Consider the following 22,483-nt stretch of genomic DNA (forward strand, 5'->3'; position numbering starts at 1 on the left):
TAAGCAGATACATTATCATTATCATGACGTATAAATGCACTGGAGAGGAGACAACAATGTAATTTCACTATGAAGTTCTTTAGAAATTACCACTAAAGTGGAGTCTAATGTATGCCCTTTATATACTATTTATTGTTGTCTATTTAGCATCCAGAAAATAAGGCCAGTAATTCTTTTCTTAGGATCAGTCTGTTTGTATTTCAGGGCAGGGGGGGATGGGGGGGGGGTGTTGAGTATGAGGGGGGGGTCCTGGGTTTTTAAATATATTGTGCTCATTAAATGTCTTGTTTTTTGATGCATTTAACTTCTTATTTAATTTATTTTGATTTTTTTATCACATAGAAAAATAAACATGGTTTAATTGTCAGGTCATACATAATGAGGGTTTTTTAGATGTGTTTAAGATACAGCATTTTACTTTCTGGTTTATTAATTGGTCAAATACTTCCAGTGCTCTGTGAAAGGAATTCTTGGTTTAAAAATGAGGAGAGGGCAGATCACTAACCCAGGGGAGGACTACTCATACACACAGGCTGTGGTTTATCCTTCTGTAAAATCCTATGGATAAAAAGTGACACTATTCCCCCCCCTCTTTCTTTTCTTATTTTTTTTCTTTTTTTTTTTAAATTTTTTTTTTCTTAATGTTTTTCAGTTTGAATAACCTGGAAGCCAGGCGACATTCTGATATTTTGGGGTATATGGGAGAGGGAAAATAAACTAGTTTTGTTTTAATTTAAAACAAACCATTGTTTGAAAGGCATTTAACAGTCAAATTTCACATCTGATCTGAAGTTGGATTTTATTGTGCTCATTTAGTCGAGATTGTTGTTCAAGCAATTTCTATACAATTTTTTGTAATTCATGTAACTACTTGGCTTCTTGAACCTCGGGAGCTGATTGTTTGTCTTATCTCTTGGTGAGCTAACTCTGCGTTATGTTGCAAAACCTTGGGGCATGTTGTGTTTCTTCGTGTTCCTGCAGTCTGCAAGTGAAGTCAGCTTCATTAGTTTCATGATGGCACATCAGTGCATGGCTGGTGTTGCCGCTTCCTTCAAGCTACTCCCGGAGCATGATCTGGGCTGCCTTGGTTTGGATAAGCTTGTAAGGATTTGTCAGCCAGATGTGACAAGATTGTCAAGAGGCAAGTAAAGAAGGAGATCTGATATTAATCAGTGCATAGCTTGGAGCCAAACTTTCTCAAATGCAGTGTAGCAACATGTTCTTCTCATTTACTGCTTCTCTTTGTGGCTATAGAACTGCCACTGTCTGAGTTTGACGGTTAAAAGGGATGCCAGCTAATAGTCTTTAATTGTAAGGATACAATTCTAGGTGGGAAAAGATCATATGCTTCTATTTTTAACATCCTTTTGGAAAATACAGTTCAGTTTGCTGTAAAATATGCAAGCGTTGTGTTAGACAAGAGTCTCTGTTTCTGTACTTTGATTTTTAAAACACTGAAATTGTGGCTCAGCTCAGTGCTGGAGGAGTGGGAAGTGGGGAGTCTCGCTCCATTCCAGGTCATGGGGCAGAGGGGGTCTAGCATTATTTTAACTACTAACAACAGTGTTGGTTTGCTTTGTTCTAGTGATTAGAACAATATACACTGAAGAATACCTTTCGAACTGCTTCTTTTACAGAAAGGGGAAAAATACGGATTTTGAAACACGCATTGTGTATTCAATTAGATTATTTACCATTCTATGTATAGTGCTGATAGGGTTTCCTTATAATCAGTATAACTGCAATTCTGTTTGAATTAAATGCTAGAGTTTTGAGTAGTTTGCAGCTTAATCAGACTTCTGACAATAAGTGAACATGTAAAAAGTAACCTTATGTTATGGAAAATACATTTTTAATATACTTAATATATATGGACTTTTGATTGATTGGTTTGTTATTTGGTTTGGGGTTTTTTTTAAGCAATTGTTCTGTTTATTCTTTGAACTACTGAACCATCTACAACCATTTCAGAACCCTAAGAATAATGGTAACTGCAAGCATATCCAAACATATCCAAACCTGCAGGAGAGCTGAATCTTCACAGAAATAGGAAAAATTATTACAAATGCTGGGCCACTTCACAGGCTTTACTATAGCCGAGATGAACTTCTTCCTCCTGAGGCTGCAGCAAGGTTTGGCCTTTTGATACCAAATGTCTTGACTTCCAGCTTCCGTGTCTGTTCGTGATACTGTTAAAAGGTCTGTTCATACATATTGAGCTTGTCACTCCATTTCCAATCCAACAAGCCAGTGATTTATTTGGTTTGCAGTAATAAAGCCTTCATTACGATAATATTAAATACACCTCTGATAAGAACAGAAATGTTCTCATTTTGTTTTAGATTACAGCTGTTGTTATGAACACGTTTAAAAGGCACTTTTTGTGTGATTTGGCATTTAGTAAACATTTTTCATGCAGATTTGAGCTAAAATTTAGGTATAGATCTTGAATTGGTTATTCCAGCAAAATATCCACCAAACGTAAGGAAGAAAAAATGGTTTTGCCCTCTGGGTCATGTCCTGCCCTCTCTGGCTTCAGTGGTGCAGGAATTCTGAGTTCCTATGTGCTGGCAGCCAGCAGGTTTTGTCCTAGCAGATGCTACAGTTGAAGTTTTACAACAAATGTCATCTCCTTTCTTCTATTTAGTTTTTATTTCTTATTATTTTGTTTCTAGCTGCCATTTAAAAAATCTGCTTAGGGATTGAAATTTCAATATTCAGACCCCAAAAAGATATTATTGAGGGAATAAGGAAAAGTGGCACTTTTTAACAGACTCCAGTCTTTTTAGAATAAAGAACAATGACGTTTTCATTCCACACTTTAAACTTCACTACCACACTTGTGGTAGTATGGTTTCTTTAAACAAATAGGGGAGAAAAAAAAAGTAAAAAAAAAAAGTGCAGATTTTTTACTTCAAATTTCCGATATAGATTATCAATGAGAAATGGGAATTTTTCATATGGAAGTAGCTGATGTCTGAAAACCAGTGAAAAATTTCCTCACCTGTGTTCAGTAAAAAGGGATACTGAGTTTTAAATTGTGAAATTACCAATGGAGCTACACTGTTGCGTAAAATATTGCATAACTGGAGCGCCACAGATAGCATCGTGTATATGTGTACAAATACTGTTTGGGTTTAAAATTTATGAAATGGCATTAAACAGAATTGTGTAACATTAAATACTTTAGAGAGCTGTTATTTTTCTTTTATTCTTTAATCTGTGTCTTCACTCTGTAACAGGAAAAAGGAAGAGATTTAAGCATGCATATTTTATGGCTTTGAGACTTAAGTAGCGGTGTGAGGAGCTGAAAAATTTAGGATTGTCTTTGAAACATTAACTCACCCCCATTACACACATACAACATTTTATGAACTAGGTAAAAAAAGTTAAAGACATTTTAAAGGCCTTGTGTTTGATTTCTACTAATATTCCTCATTTCTCTGATGTTTGTGCATTTGTGTTAACACTTATTGCTTGCTAACATAAGGCTTGGAGTTGAAGATTAATTAAACTCCTTTCCATCTCACCATATTCTCTGATTCTGTGATTCAGTTCATGGCCAGGTCTGTAGGTTCAGCATTTGTGTACCATGCTTAGCATGTCAGTAGAGATAAGTAGTATGTGCACAATTTATTTCTTAGATTAAATAGCATCAAGTGCTTTATCATACGAAATTTCACACCATTTCTGTCCAGTGACTTATCTTTACCCCTAAAGCCTGAGCAATTTTTCTCATCAGTAAGCAGCAATCTGTTACTCATTTTGGAAATGCATTAATAAGAACGATTTTTTTCCTGTAAATTTATTAAAAAGGGAAGTTACTGTAATATCTTTTGATAGATGCTGCTTAATACCAATAGAATGTTTCTGACCTACACAGGCTAGGGCAGGGACGCCGTGGGAACTGTAGCATCACAGTCTGTTTCAGAATCAAAAGTAAATAGCAACTGTAAGATAATGATAATGTGATCTTTTTCCTTCCTCAATTTGTATTTCTTCTTTTCATTTCCAAACCGAACAGTAAAAGAGGCTCTAAATATGTCCCCGAGGTGGACCGAGCTGTCTGTCAGCACTCACCTGTTGTTAACAACTGAGATTAATTACAGCATCAGCCAGTCTATCTACAAGCATGTTGCTGAATGGCAAAATTAAGTTTTGCTGTCCAGTGCTTTTTGTTTAAAGAGGAGCAGCCTGAGTGTGTGTGCTCACACGCACACGCACACACGCACACGCACATTCTTTTCTCTTTATAATTATTTTGACAGTGCCATTAACAAGAGCTGCCCTAAGGGGCCCTTTAGGGTAGGTGACATGCATGAGGAGTGATTTTCATCCCACAAGCTATGCCGTGATTAGAGTTTGGCCTTGTAGCGTGGCTGCCTTTCTCAGAGGCGGCTCCCCGTGCTCCCCGCCCGGCTGCAGTGCCCGGCACTGCCCGGAGCTCCCCCGCCTCGGCCGCCGGAGCTGCCGCGGAGCCCGGACTGCCGCTGGCTTGGGAGGCCGTGCTTCCTTCAATCCCTTATCTCAGTTCCTCGCTCTTAGGACTCTTCTCAGTTAGAAAAACTTTTTAACCAAGTGGCAACATGTGGACTCTTAGTCCATAACTCAGTAGCCAGCCCAAACTGCCTTTTAAATCCACAAGCATTTGACAGTGGTGCCATCCTGTGCAGGTATGCACCGCATTTCAGTTCTATCTTACTGAGCTTATTCACTCCCTCCACCTTTTTGTATGTTTTTGAGGATGTTTTAGTCAATTGTTACAAGAACAATTTAACATTTTCAGCTCAGTGTGCTCAGCTGCACCCTCAAGAGAGATTTGGTGAAATTCTAGGCCAAAATTGGCTTTGTTCAGCCCTGCCGAGGGAGAGGGTAATGGGGTAATTCAACTTGCTGCAGGATCTATGTTGTAATTACTCTGTTCACGTGTATTCTCAGGCTGTGGCTGTTTAAAAGGAGGTCAGGTTTTGGTATCTGACCCCAAATAAACAGTATGAATATATACATAAGGATCCAGATAATTAATGGGTTGTATTCCATGGTCTTATCTAGAAAATGTATTGAACTCGTGGCCTCTGTGTTCTTTTAGGAGAGAAATCATAACATAATTCCCCCACAGAGAAGGGGTAAGTGGGACTTGAGTGGTATCAGCACCAGCCAAAATTTTCAGTACAATAGGTGTTAAGTTCAATTCTTAAATCCGTGTTTGGGCTCTGAAACAAAAAGCTTTTTGTCTGTGCTTTTCAAAGGTTCTTGTACCTCCTAAGCTTGGTAGGAGTAGATGGTTGGTGTGAATGAAAAACAGCCCAGTCACCAAGGAGTCACGGTCAGTTTGGGGACTGAACTGTGAGCGTAACTTTGTGTTTAGTTGCACTGGGAAAGGCAAGTTGTGGCCCACCTTCCCCATCTGTCTCCTAGTTGGTGTCTTAAGCAGGAGAGAAAAAAAATTTTGCTAAAATATTTTACAAATAAGCAGCTTGTCAACTTAATCATCTGGGCCAGCATTTTAAACATGTCTGTCTGAATGGAGAATGTTGGAGCTGTTTGGTCAGTGCTCTGTTGCATCCATGCACAACTTTACTTAATTAAAAGCTCAAAATACAGAAGATATCAGACTGGATACAAGAAGCTGTAAGGCTTGTTTGCTTCTCATGAAACTTGTTTGTTGTTACCTGTGTTTATTAAATAACTATTAACAGCAGCTGTTACTTCATAAGAAAGAGTTTTTTTGAGATAAGACTGTGGAAATAATGTATGCATTCAGTCCAGTATAATTAGAAATCTTATAAGGACTTTTTTCTCATTTTAATAATTTTATGTAATTATTTATTTTAGTCTTAAGTATTTTTAAAGTTTAGTGTAGAAATAGCAGAACTTTTAGCAACCAAATGTACTGGAGTAGGCAGAAATGTACTTGAATGCAAATCCATTTGTTTCAGGGGCTCAGGCTGAGAAAGGCAGGCAGTGTGTGTATGCTGTGGTGCTGGTGAACTTAGCAGGGCCTTAAAGAGGGGACAGAAGAAACCACCACAGTCCACAACCCTGAGCTGAACATGTGCAAGCTGTAGCATAGGCCAAGTCTTTGTGCAGAGTAACTCTCAAATGGGCCTTGCTGTCAGACCTGTGCACGTGTAGGTGTGTTTCAGTGCTCTGTTGCTCCCTTTTCCCCGTTCCCTGGGTGTCCTCCCAGCTCTACTCCCAGGCAGCAAAGGGGTTCCATATTCTGTCCATCCTCCAGGCATCCTGTTACCTCTTTGAAGTGAGCATGTCAGGAAAAAGAAAATGGCCCAGAGCCTTTCCCTGAAGATGCTGCAGGGGCCCTGCTAATGGTCTCTGCAGGCAGATGGGATTCAGAACCTTATTAAATGTGGAATACATTGAAACTTTCAAGGAACAATTAGAGGTATAAGGTGCTTAATCTAACAGATATAATACCAATATGCATTTTAGGCCTAATTGTTGGGCTATGTCTTCAACAAGTACTTGCACCATCTAGAGCAGCCCAGCTCTTTTTGCGATTGTACTTGGAGTATGCTGGAATATATTTTAGTTTCAATAAACTACAGGGAGCTCAACAGGGTATTTAAAACTGAAATCTGTCTTCAGGAAGAATACACACAAGGGCTAAATAGTGGACGGGGGGGATACAAACACATATGAAATGGATAAAACCCCAAATATCAGTCTGATACGAGTAAGCACAGCTGGATTTTGATACAGTGAAAATAAGAAAATGTAAATTGAGAGCTTGTTTTAAATCATGACAAAACTGACAGACAGTATTATTTATCAGCAGAATACATCCTTAGGGAAAGTGGCAAAAGTTGCCTGACAAACAATGGACAAAGCAAAGGTTTGCTCATTGTATGATGTGAAAAAGTATGGCATTGACAGAGATGCTTAAGATAAGGGGGTTTTAATTTGTCTCTGCTTTCAATGGTTGTGCTTAAGATTCAAATACAGAAGTAATCAAATGGGTGATGAAAAACGAAGATTTACTTGAACTTTGCAAACACAAGAAACCTGGTGGATAACAGTAAAAACAGGAAAGAAAAATTGATCAGGAAGACAACTTCACACTCATTTATAATTACTGTTCTCTTTACTGAAAGATGCACACAGATTTAGATTTGGCTTTTGATTTAGCTGTGGCCTGTACTTTTAATTTAGGAGGTAGTAGAGCTATTCATCACTTTGCTTCCCTTGCAGATCTTCTACAAGGTGCAAGAAACAAAATATTTCCAAATAACCAGACGTATGTCCCATGTTTAATTTTATTTCTTCCCCTGCTATAAATCCTGCCTCTTCTTATACAAGTGTTCTTACTGTGGAGCAACTGCATATCTATTCTGCAGAAATGGGACATGTCCCAGTTTTTTCCTATAGGATTTGTGCTTACCAGAGCACGTATCATGGTGGGTTACATATGTTCAGTGGGATTACCTTTTCTAGGAAATGATGGTGCGATGGCCACAGGAGATATGGCTTGTTGCTAGAAGCCCTCAACAGAGAGCATGGAAAGCAGTATCTGTTACAGCTCATCTATTGACAGTTTCTCTCACCTATTTGTTTTGAGTAACTCCTATTTCTTCTTCAGACGTGCATTTTGAACTGACAGGAATTTCTAAACCCTGCCTGCAAAATATGTTCCTGTGCATCAATAACACCATTTTGTTGGTAATCCTCAGAGCAGAGCAGGGAAGCTCTCAAGCTCTTCAGGTGATGGCAGTAGCTTAAAAAAAAGGCAGGAGTTTCTAAAGTGGGGCGTAGCTTTTTGCAAAGAAGACAAGGGTTTTTCTTAGATGCCAGGAAGTGCCAGAAGTGAGGGTGCTGACCTGTGCATTTCTGAGGCTAAATACCACCAGGGTAACCTGGGACTTGCTCTTCCATTTCACTGGTGTCTGCACTTGCAGCTCTCGCTATGTGCGGAAATCCAGACCAGCTTTCCAGCATGAGCAGAGATCTCTAACTCAGTCCTGACAGGGTCTTCAATATTTGCTTACTTTTTAATTTATTTCCCAAGCCAAAGTGCTGTCAAACCAGAACCCACTTAACACTGAATGAGATTTGATACACTTACACTGCCCTCCTCTTGCTGCGTTTTCCTGAACCTGCTGCTGTATGTTGCAAGTGAGCGTAGGTCCCAAAAGGCTTCAGGAGAGCATGGATGATCTCAAACTTGCTTTGGAAAATGAAGCCTGATTATGTACCCAGAATGGGAATGAATATGTCCCATTAGCTTGGGCTTATCTTTGGCTGTGAGGGCTATGAGTGGGTTGCAAAGAAACATTCAGGAACTTTTGAAGCATAATCAAAGCCGCATCAATATCTGGCAAAAAAAAAGATGTGAGCAGGAGTGGCTTTCAGGCAACAGAGGTTAAGATTCAGTGATTAGTAGTTAGATGTTTTACAGAGGCCAGTTTAATAGTTAATCTGTCTCCCTTGTAATGAGGAATCATTTGTATTAAAAGTCCAGCATTCAGATTCCCACAGTCATGCTGGTAAAACCACAGAAAGTTTTGATCAGAATTTTCAACTCTATTTTTTAAAAAGAATTAAGGAAGTGTGGCTGATAATGGATTTGGAAAGATCCATTTGTGAAGGAGAGAGTGACTGGAAAGCAATAACGAGATCCTTGATGATAGCATAAGATTTATTTTTTTTGGACATCTACCTTGTATTTCTGGAAAATGAAACTAAATAATTATGTGAATGAAAGGATTGTACTTTAAAAAATTTCCACTTTAATTTCCATCTACCTTTTCCAATCCTTTAATTACAATTTTCAAGCTTTACATGTATGCAATACAGAAAGTTTTTCCTTTGTTCTGTAGAATAAAATTGTGTGTACATTCCACTTGTTGGGAAAATAAAGCTTATTAAAAGACTTGATATAATTACAGTACCTTAGAATAGGCGTATTAAGGATTAACAGGCAAAAGACAAGGGTATTATTGTCATGAAGTTTTGCTACATTTCTCTTCATTGAAGTCTGATATAAGTTAATTCTGGAGATAATCAAAGTGCACCTTTTACAAGTACCTTTTTAAGCTGACCGTGACAATTTAAAATTGTGACTCACTGATTATTTTAAAAGTTAATTTTGCCATGTTCTATATTCTCTGTGACTATATTAAAGCAAATGTTGCTAAAAAACTTTTAGGAGACATAGACTGTGACAGGCACAAATGAAGAGAAATGCTATAAACCTGAAAATAACACTTGTTTCTTCTTAGGGTTTCTTTCAAGTAATTTTTTAAGTCAGCAGCAGATGTGTGATTCGAGAGTACACCTTTGATATATTAGCAATATGCAAGCGAACTACATCTAAGACTAGTTTCCAGAAGCAATAATGTATTAACCATAGAGGGGATAAGTTCAATATTTAAAATAGAAGGGAGCTCTCCTGCCTTTTTAACAGCTGCTTTCATATATGTAACACAAAATGTCCTCCTTTTACTTGTTCTGGTTTTTGCATATGCAGTCTTCTACACATACACAGGAAAGCAAAATAAATACATTACCATATAAAAGTTCTTAGGCAAAAAATGCAGAATTTGGTGTAGCATATCTTTCTTGTCTAAGTACAAAAATTAAGTAAAAAAATAGTTTTAAAGGTCAGTGGTTTGTGGAACATGTCCAAAGGAGAAGGAATGACAAAAATTTTGAAATCTCAATTAACTTATCATCATGACAGCTTTTTTCATTGTGCATATTTCTGTTACTTCTTGCAGAAAAAGGAAGTACTCATTTGTAATTTTGTCTGAAGGGAATGCAAAAGTTGCATTTATGGAGTGCACTGTAGCTTACCAAACCTAGCAGGGTCGCCTGTGAAAGGTGTTCCATCCACGCAAGTCACAGAATATTATGTATGCACAGAGGTAGAAGACTTGAACTGCATTATTGTTTGATATCTTGTGGTAGAAATAAATCAGCAGTCAACTACACCTTCTTTTCCCCCAGCCTTTCTATAAGAAATGTATAGCTTTTTATTGCTATATGAAAGGATTTCAGCATCTAAGTGAAAATGTATCCTCCATTAAAGTGAAGCAATTCACACTGTGTACGATATTGATGTGTATTTTACAACTTTATGGGGAGCATAGAGCTTTTCTCAAGAATTCAGCATTTTGCAATGGCTCCTTTAAAAGATTAAAGGCAAAGTGATTCAGAGATTTCTGCGGCCCTGTTGCCACTTGTTCCAGTCCTTCAAATACAGAGGAATCTCAGCGCAAAGCCACTGCAGTTTGGAGATGCGCATGTAAACTAACTCCTGGGTAGGACAGGCACTGAGATTTTAAAATCTCAGTCCAAATCCATTACTATAAAGCACTAGACATCCAAATGTTATGAACATGCTTGTTTGTAGCAGGCTTATGTATATAGTGTCCTCTTCTGCCCTGAGTCAGCCAAATTCTTCAAGTCTAACAAAATGTCCATTGCAAAACCCAGTGAAATTACCTGTCTCTCATGTCTTTTTGATTTTAAACATTTCCTCCATCCATCCTTCTTAGCCTGATTGTCCAAAAACTTGCTGTTTTGTATGTTTTCTGAAAGTGCCAGTGTGGGAATTGCCACGCTTCTTTTTTTCCCCAAAATCTTATCTTGCTTTCCTGTGGGTATTATAAGGAATGGAAGTCCCCATTTTGGATAACGAGGAGCAGGAACATATTGCTTTAAAGGCAGAAAAATACAGACATTTTACAATTGCATAATCTAACATTTTTCCTTATTATTCCAGTGCAGACTTTCTGCACATCAATTTCTTTGCCTTCCCTCCCTTAATTAATATTCTGTTGATGTGGGAACTATTTTCAGTATCAGATCCAAGCAATGCAGAATCCTGCAAATGCATTGCTCTATAGCAATCCCTATGGAGCTTTAACTAGGACCTCCAGGTTGTCTGTTTGCCTCTCCAGCAGATGGGCACATACAGAGGAAGGCATATATTCCAGGAAGCAAGTTTGCATCACCCTGTTGATTATGGATATCTGAATACTAATTTGATTTGCATTATAGATGACCTTGGTGAGAGTAAAGTGATGCACAAATTGAACCATGCAACTTGTTGCTCTCTGTGTGCTCTATTTTGCTTTCAGGCATTTCTCTTACAAAATGTGATTGTTCAGTCTTTGAGGAGTTGCAGTACTTTTTGGTAGGCTCTGTTCCTGAGAAGCATTAGGGAACCTCTGTGTGTTTGACAGAATACATCTATTCCATGTGGATCCTGCGTGTGTAAGGCACAGCATCTACGCAGAGCTCATTAGAACTTCCTATATTGCAGTATGGAGTTCCAGCAAAACTGCAAGAGAGACATCTGTATGTCTTTGTGTTCAGACCTTCCTGGAAAAGTGATCATACATGAGGATCATAGCTTAGATGAATGCATAATTTATGACACTTTGTAATTGTTATAAAGGTGCTTCAGCCTAAATAAATCCAGAGAATTGTTGCTACCTATATCATTAAACATACTGCTTCTGTAACATTCCAGTGTTCCACTTGGTGACCAGTTCTCTTTCAAGCAGAGGCAGTCTTGTATAATTCAAATTTTGCCTGGATTACTTATATTGCACATTGATAGGTATGTGCTGGTATGTTAACTGTCTTCTGTGGATTTTATGGGTGTACTGTCTGTGTATAATCTGCACACTCTAACTGGTGCCTGTATTACCTCTCATCCTTTCCATTGATCCGCAGGCTATCCGATGCACTCTCGTGAACTGTAGTTGTCAGTGTTTCAAACCTGGGAAAATAAATCAGCGACAATGTGACCAGTGCCGGCATGGATGGGTAGCACATGGTAATACTTGTTTTTACAATCTATAGAAAACCATTTAGGATCCTCCTCCCTGTAACATGCTCTTTGTGTCACCCTCTCAAGCCCCCCCACTGCAATATTAGTTACATGTAATTTTACCTCTCTCTTGTGACTCGAGTTTATTTATATTTCGTGATTTTTATTTTCAGCCCTGAGCAAATTAAGGATTCCCAATCTCTACCCATCAAGCCAAGTAGAAATAGTTCAATCCAATGTTGTCTTTGATATCAGTAGCCTCATGTTGTACGGAACCCAAGCCATTCCTGTGCGCCTTAAAATTCTGCTAGATCGGCTTTTCAGTGTTCTGAAGCAGGAAGAGGTAATACAGATCCTCCATGCTCTGGATTGGACACTGCAGGATTATATACGTGGATATGTGCTACAGGTATTTAGAGGGGCTTTTTTAATATAAATATGATAGTTAAGTAGTTTTTCTAGCTTAATGTTCTCAGTGGTTCACAATGTGTTAACAACTTGGCACAGCTGAAAGGGAGTAGTAGACTTGTACAAGCTTAATGCCAGAAAAGAAAGGGTGCATTTTTGGTCACTGGTCTCTTTTCTTAGTTGGACTTAATTGAAATCTCCCTACTTGCTCAAATCTATCAACAAAGGTAAGCAAGGATAAAAAGAAAAAGTTACTGGGAACGTATCAAAGTAAAGGCTTCAGAATTTTCTCCAGTCTTATTTAAACAGTGAGTTTGCCTTTATACAGCAGAATAATACATCAAGAAATAAACTTGCCATCATCTTAAACACCAGGGACAATATTCATCTCTGGTGTAGTGCTACTGACCTTACTGGAGCTACAGCAAGGATGTATTTGGGCCTATGAGCTTACACTGACATTAGTCCTTGCTGCTGTGGAAGTTACCTTTTATGTAAAGTAACATTATGATCTTACATTATGACACGAATCAATATTTAATGGTCTTGATAATCTTGCTTTTTAGTGTTAGGATTAAAAATATGGAATCAATTACCTTGAACCTCTACCACATGAAAAATTTATAATGTTACGTTCTTCATCATCTTAGAAACTCTTACATGCACTGTGAAAAATCTCAGTAGGCCATCAAATACATGTTCTGTGATAAAATATTTATTGTAGTTATTGGGAAAAGTTAGGCATAGCTAGAGTTTGAAAGAACTCCAACACTAGTGTAATTACAGCTGTGCTCTGTGAACACTGGCAGTAGATCAATACAGGTTCATTTGTTCTCTGATCTTAGTTGCTTGGAAGATTATTAAACTTGCAATGAAAGAATACTTGACTTAAATGAGGAGCTAAATCTTGGTCTGATTGCTCCATCTCTGCTGTCTGTACTTACAGGATACTAACTGTTGTTCAAATAACGTGTCTTAATTTTTGTGGAAAAAAATAGTTTATTGAAAGGTATTACTGTCAGTTCAGAAAGAAATAACATCACCAATGTGGTAACATTTGGAAGAAATTATCACAGAATTGGCATTAATCTCATTAAATGGAATGTTTTTATCATTTTGCTAGAGAAGAAATTTTAGTCCCTGAAAAAATGAGAGATTTGAGGGGAGGTGTTTTTCGTTTGCCTTAACTGACTCATTTAAATATTTTTGGCTTTAGGATGCTTCAGGAAAGGTGCTGGATCACTGGAGCATAATGACCACTGAAGAAGAACTGGCTACTTTGCAGCAGTTTCTTCGCTTTGGAGAAACTAAGTCCATTGTAGAGTTAATGGCAATTCAAGAGAAAGAAGGGCAATCAATTATAATACCACCACCAACTGCCAATTTGGATATTAGGGCATTCATTGAGAGCTGCAATCCACACAGCCCAAATTTTTCTGCTTCCTTGGAGAAAATGAGTCCCACCAACATTCATCCCTTTGAGAATATTGTCAATAACGTGGCTTTCATGCTGCCATTTCAGTTTTTCAGTCCAGTGCCTCCACCTTTGATAGGTTCACCACCAGAAAGACATTTGATTGAGCAAGGTCAAGACCACAGCAATGAAACCAAACAAGATCTTCAGATACCATTTTCTGAAAGCAGCTTCTTAACTTCTAGTTCTGCACCATTTCAAGTTGAAAATGAGAGGAGCTTAAATGGTCCAGATGTCACTAAAACAGAAGATGATGCCCTTTTAAGTGATTCCAGTTCACATAATACAGCAGCAAAGCTTGAAATGACAGCACTATCTCCAGAAAACAAAATTAAATCTGTTGAAAAAAACGGTGCTGGGCCTAGGAAAGGGCGTGTTTTCTGCACTGCATGTGAAAAGACATTTTATGACAAAGGTACTCTGAAAATACATTACAATGCAGTTCATCTGAAGATAAAGCACAAGTGCACCATCGAGGGCTGCAATATGGTATTTAGCTCTTTGCGCAGCCGAAATCGTCATAGTGCAAATCCTAACCCCAGACTCCACATGCCAATGAATAGAAATAACAGGGATAAAGATCTAAGAAACAGTTTGAGCATTGCTGGACCTGGAGATAGTAAAAGGACAGAATTTACAATTTTAACTCCGGATAGCAGAACTATTTCCAGCTATGCCAGCTCTTGTACAGATTCAAAAGGTCAGGCTGGATTTTCCAGTATTGGACACAATGGTGTCCTCTTTCCAAACCTGAAGACAGTACAGCCTGTTCTTCCTTTTTACCGTAGTCCAGTCACACCAGCTGAGCTTGCTAATACTCCAGGTACTCTTCCTTCTCTGCCTCTTGTTTCTTCCTCAATACCAGAGCAGCTTGTTTCAAATGAATTGCCCTTTGACATGCTCCCCAAGAAGAAGTCTCGTAAGTCGAGCATGCCCATCAAGATAGAGAAAGAAGCTGTTGAGACACCTCACGAAAGCAGCGATGTCGCCAGTTCTGAAGACGACACACGTCTGCAAGTGGTAAGCGATGGAGAGCTTGAGACCTGTGAGCATAAGATAGAGAAGCGAGTGGCCGACAGGGTGGAAAAGCACCCCCATTCAGGTAATTCATGGAAATCTCTCTCTGGGGTAGAGGGCCCAAAGTATTTTGAATCTGTCTTTGCGCCAAATAACAAATACATCGAGGATATCTCTGAGAATGAATTGCAACACTGTGAGAAAGAGGTTAAACCAGAAGAAAACCAACCATTAAAAGTAGTTTCCCATGAGATTATGTATGAAGATCCAAAACACCACCACAGTGATGTTATAAAACCAATGACTGAAGCCCCCATGTATATTAAAGAGCAGTCAAAGCACAGGATTCCTAAAAATGACTGCCCAGAATTGCAACACCACTTGCTGACCGGGGGCTTTTTCAGCACTTTGTCAAACAGGGGTGCTGCCATTCCTTGTTTTGAAGACTCTAAAGATATGGATCATGTCAGTCAACATGCACTAGGGATTCAGAAGGAAGAAAGCCGCTTTCATTGTGACATCTGTAAGAAGACTTTTAAAAACCCTTACAGTGTAAAAATGCATTTCAAAAATGTACATCTCAAAGAAATGCATATTTGCACAGTTGAGGGCTGTAATGCTGCTTTCCCTTCTCGTAGAAGTCGAGACAGGTAAGAAAATTATAAACAAAATTGTATTTATTTTGCCATCACAATGGAGCCTGATTTGAAATTAAAATGAATGTTTGAGGAATGGAGCCTACGAATATTTTCTGTGTATCCTCGTATAACAGGTATGATAACTTATCAGAACATTCATAAAATGAAAATCCATTGAAAGAAACATTTCCTTTCCACTAGACTACGAGGTATTAAATAAAGCCATGAAAATTTCATAACTGATAAAGACTGCAATAGTTGAAGGAATACTTTAGAACATAAAGGGAAAGCCACAAGGGTTTGAATTCAGCAATTTTCCAGTAGATGCATGTGTGGACTTATATGTTTAATATGTACTTTCATGTGTATTTTAATGTTTATAGTGTTCTTTAATGGAAAAGCAATGAGATCAATCAGGAAATCTTCACTTGCCCTGGTCCTTGCTTTAATCAAGGATTTGCAACAGACTGGTGAGAAAAAGCCTGTAAGAAAAGCAACATTAGTCTTTGTCAGTACAAAATTAACATTATGCAGTGGTAGTCGAACTAACCCTGTCTGGTGTGTATCCACATCAGTACTGCTTTTCTGTGAGATTACATACTAATTCCCAAACTATACCACGACCTTGATTCAGCTTACTGTTAGCTGCAGCATTGTGTGGCTGTAATTCATTTTATTTCAGCCTATTATGCACATAGGCTGAGAAACAAGAACTGAAGTTTTGTTGTTGACCCTCAGTTGTGTATCTGAACCGGTCAGTGATAGGTAACAAACCTATTCAAGTGCAACAAAGTGTGGTAAGTTTTCCAGCTCTCTGTAAGTGTTACAGCAGCTTTTGGCTGCAGGAAACACGCCTGGATAGTAGTTCAGAGTGACACAAGGTTTAGATTGTCTGTAATCTGCTAGGAGTGCTGGAGCCAGCTGATGCAGTCCAGAGAGAGGATGGGCTGGTCTCTGAGGACTGGCCGCTGCATCTGAGATGCACAGTTTCATCTGCTGCTGGCAGGGCTTCATACCCTGGTCTGCTGCCTGCATCTTCCCAGATGTGAATTCCTCTCCACTGTAACTGTGATATGGGCCACAGGAAAGAAGGCCAGCAGTAAGATTTGCATCCACATACCACAGATTCCTTCCCACACCAATATATTCAGATAGGCTTTAGCATAGGTGCTTTTGGAAAATGGTTTATTTGAGGAAAAAAAAAGGCAAGCCAACTCAGAAGAAAGTTCACAAGCTTTGTACAAAACAATAGTTATTTGGAACAACTTTGCAGAAGTTTCTAGACTTTAACATAGAGTACTGTGACTGCAAGCACAAAATATTTCTGTGCCTTTTTGAACAATTCATGGTTCTGATTAAACCATGATGGCAAGGGGAAAAACAAATATTTTGCCAGTCTTATAATAAACTCAATCTTCTAGGGAGAGCCTGGAAGTTCCCAGTGAGCTGATTGATAGTATTCAATGAGGAGCAGTGATTTTGTATGTTTTGGTGGTTTTAAACAGAATCCAGAGATGCCCATTTGAAAACTGCAAGTTGCGTAAAATTCAATATTCCTTTTTTCAAGGAACTTCCTGTCAAGAAAAAGCTCTGTACTGCTGTGTACAGCTGCACTTGAGATCATCAACAGGTTTTGCAGACTCAGGTGTCACTCCTTTCCTGCTTTGTCCATTGCAAAAGAATCTTGTTTCTTACCCCTCTCAGTCCGTTCTCTGCTCTCAGTTCAATTTGCAGTTTTAAGTCTGTCCCCCAACTCTTTTAGGCCCAGCACTAGATCAAGCACAGCAGGCAGCTGTCCACAATGCAGGAGAGAATCTGAAACATTGATTTCTGTAGTTATTTCTGATATATGCCAGTGCAAGCAAATTCAGAAACCCAGTCATGTGTAAATCATCCATGTGCACTCCCAGTGTGGCAGTTGGTCAAATTAGAAGTATACAGTTCATGCATGCTACTAAATATTGAATTTTTTCTTTGTTAATGATCATTATGAAACAGCTGTTGAGGCGAAACACTTTCTTGCTAAGCTTGTCTTTGTTCTTCTAGACATAGTTCAAACCTAAATCTTCATCATAAGCTTCTGACTAAAGATACACTGGAATTCAACAACCATTTCAATGCAACATACCTCTTGAAAGACATGGCTAAGGAGTTTTGCCAAGATGTCTCTTTAAAACAACATGTTGGACATACTTCTGTAATCTTCAAAGGAATGAACAGAACAGGCAGCTACGTTTTTCCAATGAGCAAAATTAGAGAACCCTGTTCTGAGAGTTATGGATACGATCCATTAAATGATGGAGCTGTTCTGGATCTAAGCACTACTTCCAGCATTAAATCTGAGAGCAGTGCTCATTCTTCTTGGGATTCTGATGGAGGAAGTGAAATATGCACCATGCCCTTGGATGATAGTGATGAAAGCTGTGAAGGACCCAGCCTAATGGCCAATGATGAACTCTACCAAGACTGTACTTTAATTGACAAAGCTAATCAAAACTTTACAAATTTACCTTCCAGTTTGCCAATAACTTGTCATATATGTCAAAAAACATACAGTAATAAAGGAACTTTCAGGGCTCATTACAAAACTGTGCATCTCCGCCAGCTCCACAAATGCAAAGTCCCAGGTTGCAACACAATGTTTTCATCTGTTCGCAGTCGGAACAGGCACAGTCAAAACCCCAATCTGCACAAAAGTCTGGCTGGGTCACCAACTAGCTTACAGTAAGATCAGACTGATCTTAATTTATTTCTGCTAAGAATTAATCATTTCAATTAAGGAATGTGTTAACATTAGTTTTATTGAAACTCTTTTGACTTCTAGCCCGCTCGACAACCACAGTCAAATTCTTTTCTCCTGTGTGTGCTCTCCGGCAGTTTGAGTCAGCAAAGCTTGGTGCTGCAGTTTTTGTGCAATTGTTTGGTTTGATGTTGAATAGCTAAAACCTCTGTAAGGAAAAGAGAACATCTTAGAAATGGGGGAAATATGGAGACATTAATTAGAGTATTTCTGATACCTGTGAAGTATTACTTGCCAAAAATAGGAGCTTTAAATGAGGACCGTCATCCCTTGTGTTTACATATTAAATGAGTTGTGGTGTTGTGTAAGAAAAGAGTTAGCGATTGAGCTGAGTTTCCTCTGGTTAGGCTGAGAGTTTTGGGGCTACCATTTTGTTCATGAGACCTTGACCTGAAGCTGACTTGCAGTATTAGTGGAACATGATATTTGCAGTTTACTATATCCCAAAATCCAAAAGAGAAAATACAAATTTGGGAAAACTTTGCATACAGTCCAAACCTTCTGAAAATCCTGCAGTCCTTACTCCTTAAGTTTGCATTTCACTTGAATAAGGATTGCAGTGTTTGGGATTTCTTAGAATTTAATACCATTTGCTTTGCAAGAGGAGGGGCTACCTAATTTGGCAGCATTGCCTGATAAATTATAGCGATAGAAAGAATGAATAGGTTACGCTAAAATTTCTGAACCACAACAAATGCATCCATAAAACATGGGGAAAAATTAAACCCTTTAATTCTTTAATTTAAAATGCACTTTTTGAGTTCTACTTTCAGGAAGAGAAGAATTTTTGTTATTTTAAATAGAAAAAAGAAAAGGGGGGGGGGAACCCAAACCAAATATCCAAACTGCTTATAAGAGTTTGAAGGTGCAATTCTAAGCCTTTGAAAGGAAGAGATAAAATGGATGCAGTAGATATCTTTCATGATTCAGCATTTAGTGTTTCTTTCCAGTGGGGGATAAAACATGTTGATGTTTGTAACAATAGAAGAATGCTTGTTCTCATTCACACCTCTTTTTAATAAGAACATTATTCAATATCTGTTAAAATGTTTCATGTCTTTGTACTTGCCCCTGTAACTAACAGTATTCTGCATTACGTTCTATGCACTTAAGAAGACTGGCCTTGCATTGTATTTAAAAAATACTTTAATATTTAATTTGTAGTCACATAACACAAATGCTGTATGTGTACTTGTGGTGTGTCTTCTTTGACTGAATCATTTCCAAAGAGAAAAAGAAATACAAGAACAAGTCTTACAGTACCTTTTTTACTTTAATTCACCAGTGGAAATCTGTTATCAATTCTAGTATGCAAGCATGACATTGACAGCACAATCTGTACATATTATACCAAAGTGCTTACAGTATTTGTGGTTTCTAGAACTAGTCTAGTTTTCCAGTATAACTGGATCTTAAGTCTTTATTCATTTTTGTGACTGAATAAAAATAGACTGAAATTTGGGATTTCATATGTATGTAGAAAGAATAGAACAATGCTATTGCCATATGTCTTGATGTTTAACTTATTCTAAAAAAATACTATGGTATTGTAACCATTTCATATTGTATAAAAGAAACAAAAGTGGACTGAATATTTCACTAATTCTTTTGAAAAGTGGTTTGTGTGTGAGTATGGGTTATGCAAGGAAAAAACCTGACACCGTTGTAAATGTTTGTGCTCACTACAAATGGTTTCCATGCATTGTGTAAAGTAATCTTCTATTTTTTTAATTTACCGTAGGTTTATGTGATATTTAAAATAATTCATTTGTGCTTGAAGCCGTCAGGAAAAAATACTGTCCTGCGAAAAGTTGTGCCATTGCTTTGAGATTTTGTGTTTTGGGGGGAGTTGGTGTTTTGGGTTTTTGGGGGGGAGTTGGTTGGTGTTTGTTTTGTTGAGGTTTTGTTGTTGTTGTTCTCTTCGGTTTTTTTTTAATAGAAACTCATATCAGTGGAGGTCACAGTTTGAAAGCTAAGGGCACAATCACAGGGGACACAATTGCTCCCAGCCTTTTGATAGTAAAAATCAATTATTTGTTATCCAGCTATTTCAAGCTCTTTTTTTATATATATATATAAACCTATTTGTTTAATCATAAACTGTGGTTTTTTTGAAACAAAATGTGATGTAAACTAATGCTGTAATGCCCATTTATTTAGTTTTCACTGTGTCAAGAAAAGGAAACACATTTGTATACCCTAATAATTTTGTATGTGTTAATAAAAAGAAATAATAATGCCTCTGGTTGATTCAGAAGAGTAGGCTTTTGTGATTGAAAATACTACTATTCTTAATTTTTATTTAAAAAAATATTTGGAAAACACATTCCACGAGTAGAGAGCACTGTTTTGACAATGGTACTTATTCCATAATACGGAAGTGTCATTTTAATGAGCCATTAGAAATAATGCAATAAATGTTGCCAGATATTTTATTGATTTTTTTTTTCTTTTGTGCAGTAGGCGAGGGTAGAGATGAGTTTAAATGCCGTCAGCTAAACAGAAGGTAAATATCTCATCACTGATATCTATGCTAAAAAACAGATATTTTCTATCTTTCGTAAAGGGGTTTTTTTTGTTATTTCTCAAAAATCTGGAGAGGATGGCAGATTTCTCAGAGCAGACTAACCCTTAGCACCCCTAGAACAGCATATGTATCTCATGAAGCATTTGTGTAGCTCCCTCCTCCTAATGACCACAATGTGGTTGGACCAAGCCTTGACATCTCCTGTTAGTTTTAAATACGTGTGATACTTAGAGCAGCCTGTATCACATATTCACCCCAGATGTTGAAGGAAGTAACTTCAGAATAGTAGTACCGTTATTTTTGGAGCTTTTCAGAGTCGGTCTGGAAAGCTGAAGCAGTTTGCCCTGACTGAGGCTGAGTTCCAGAGATGTTTACATCTGCAATCTGTGAGTATGGACAGTTGGAGGCTCAAATCTTTGCATGAGATACGAACTGGGCCTGGACATGTCCACCCTTGCTACCCAAGTATGTTGCTTCATTTTTTTATTTGTATCTTTTTTTTTCTTTCTTTCTTAGAAAACAAGAGCCTCAAAAAGTAGATCCTGTCATCTTTCTGTGACTCCAAGGGAGAAGGCACGGGTGCACACTGCGGGGTGGCCACTCTGTCTGAGCATCCAGTGTCTCAGAACACAGGTATTTTGAATAGTTTGTGGTAGCAAGTCTACATCACTCTGGAAAATGAGTGTCATAGTGTTTATCAGGAGTATTTCCAGAAATGGAGTGTAAGTGATCTGTTTTTACAGTTCCAGTTTTCTAAGCACTTTGAAAAGAACTGTGGTAAAACGAGAGGGTATTGTTTCTAATGAATCTTTACTTACGTTATACACTGCAAAGCCCAGCAAAGTGGAGAAACAAGTTCTGAAAATACCTGTCTGATGCCCTGAATTGAATAGAGAAACCTAAAAAACAGCTAAACTACTTGGACTTAGTCCAGGGATTTTTAAATAGGGTGCCAGATCCTCCTTGAAAAGGGTTCACAAGCAACTTGTTATTAATCAGCAAGCATAGATTTAAGAAAAGCAGCTGAACTAAAAACACCTTTGGAGTTTGAGATACAGCCCATAAGGATTCCATTCAGCCATCAAGTGAGCATTCATTTCCAAGCCGAAATGAGAGTTTTACTCTGAACTGGGAAGGAGACAACAATGCAATAAGAGAGGGAAGGTTGGATCAAAGGTTTTGTTCAGAGCAGCACTTACTGCCAGTGCCCTGGATTTGAGAGGAGGGCAGGACAATATATAAAAGGTAAAGGTTTGAAGTTGGATTAAGTATGCATAGTGTGATCAAGTCAGCTTTGAATGACTTGGAAAACTTTTGGAAAACTCTCAACAGACTGCTGGCTAGAGAGATTTGCACGTAACCTCAGCAGGCCTGTTTCTGGAGGTAGACTGGCTTTTCATTTCCCCTTGCCCTCACCCCCCTGGCTCCCCATGCTTTTTGGCACTCCTTGGATTACGTGAAGTTTCTAACTTGCAAATGCACTGTTGAAGCATCACCCTGTTAAGCTCCAGCCCTGTCAGCTCTGTTCCCTGTGAGCAGCCTTCATTGAAGCCTATAGTAGTTGCAAGTCTGAGAAAACAGGGTCGGACTGAAGAATTAGTTACCACTTTTTGGAGAAGGGTGTTGATGTGCTGCTTGAAAAAAGGTTGTAGATGCACACGCCACGTACTAGAAAAAGCCAAAGCCTTCCACATCATATAATATGTGAGAGAGCTCAGTACATTTGAAGTTCCTTGCCTTGACTTTTTCAGGTTTTGAGTCAGACTGTAAGTTTCTTAAGGTGTGTAACACATTTCCTACTCATTCCCTGTCTGCACATCTC

At 38.3% G+C, this 22,483-nt stretch overlaps 1 protein-coding gene across 2 annotated transcripts in view; it reads left to right on the plus strand.

Annotated features, from left to right (window-relative positions):
- BNC1 (basonuclin 1) overlaps positions 1 to 18,903 on the plus strand; it is a 73,558-nt gene extending 54,655 nt beyond the window's left edge. For both annotated transcript variants that reach the window (XM_027715790.2, XM_027715792.2), the window contains exons 2-5: positions 11,701 to 11,803; positions 11,971 to 12,206; positions 13,422 to 15,346; positions 17,381 to 18,903. In XM_027715790.2, the coding sequence (XP_027571591.1) occupies positions 11,701 to 11,803; positions 11,971 to 12,206; positions 13,422 to 15,346; positions 17,381 to 18,062 (2,946 nt within the window). In that variant the 3' untranslated portion in view covers positions 18,063 to 18,903. The remainder of the gene's footprint in view (positions 1 to 11,700; positions 11,804 to 11,970; positions 12,207 to 13,421; positions 15,347 to 17,380) is intronic.
- Positions 18,904 to 22,483: the final 3,580 nt, after the last annotated feature.

Source organism: Pipra filicauda, unplaced genomic scaffold (assembly GCF_003945595.2).
Source record: "Pipra filicauda isolate LSUMZ 115617 unplaced genomic scaffold, ASM394559v2 scaffold7_size6619720_pilon, whole genome shotgun sequence".
NCBI classification, from domain to species: Eukaryota; Metazoa; Chordata; class Aves; order Passeriformes; family Pipridae; genus Pipra; species Pipra filicauda.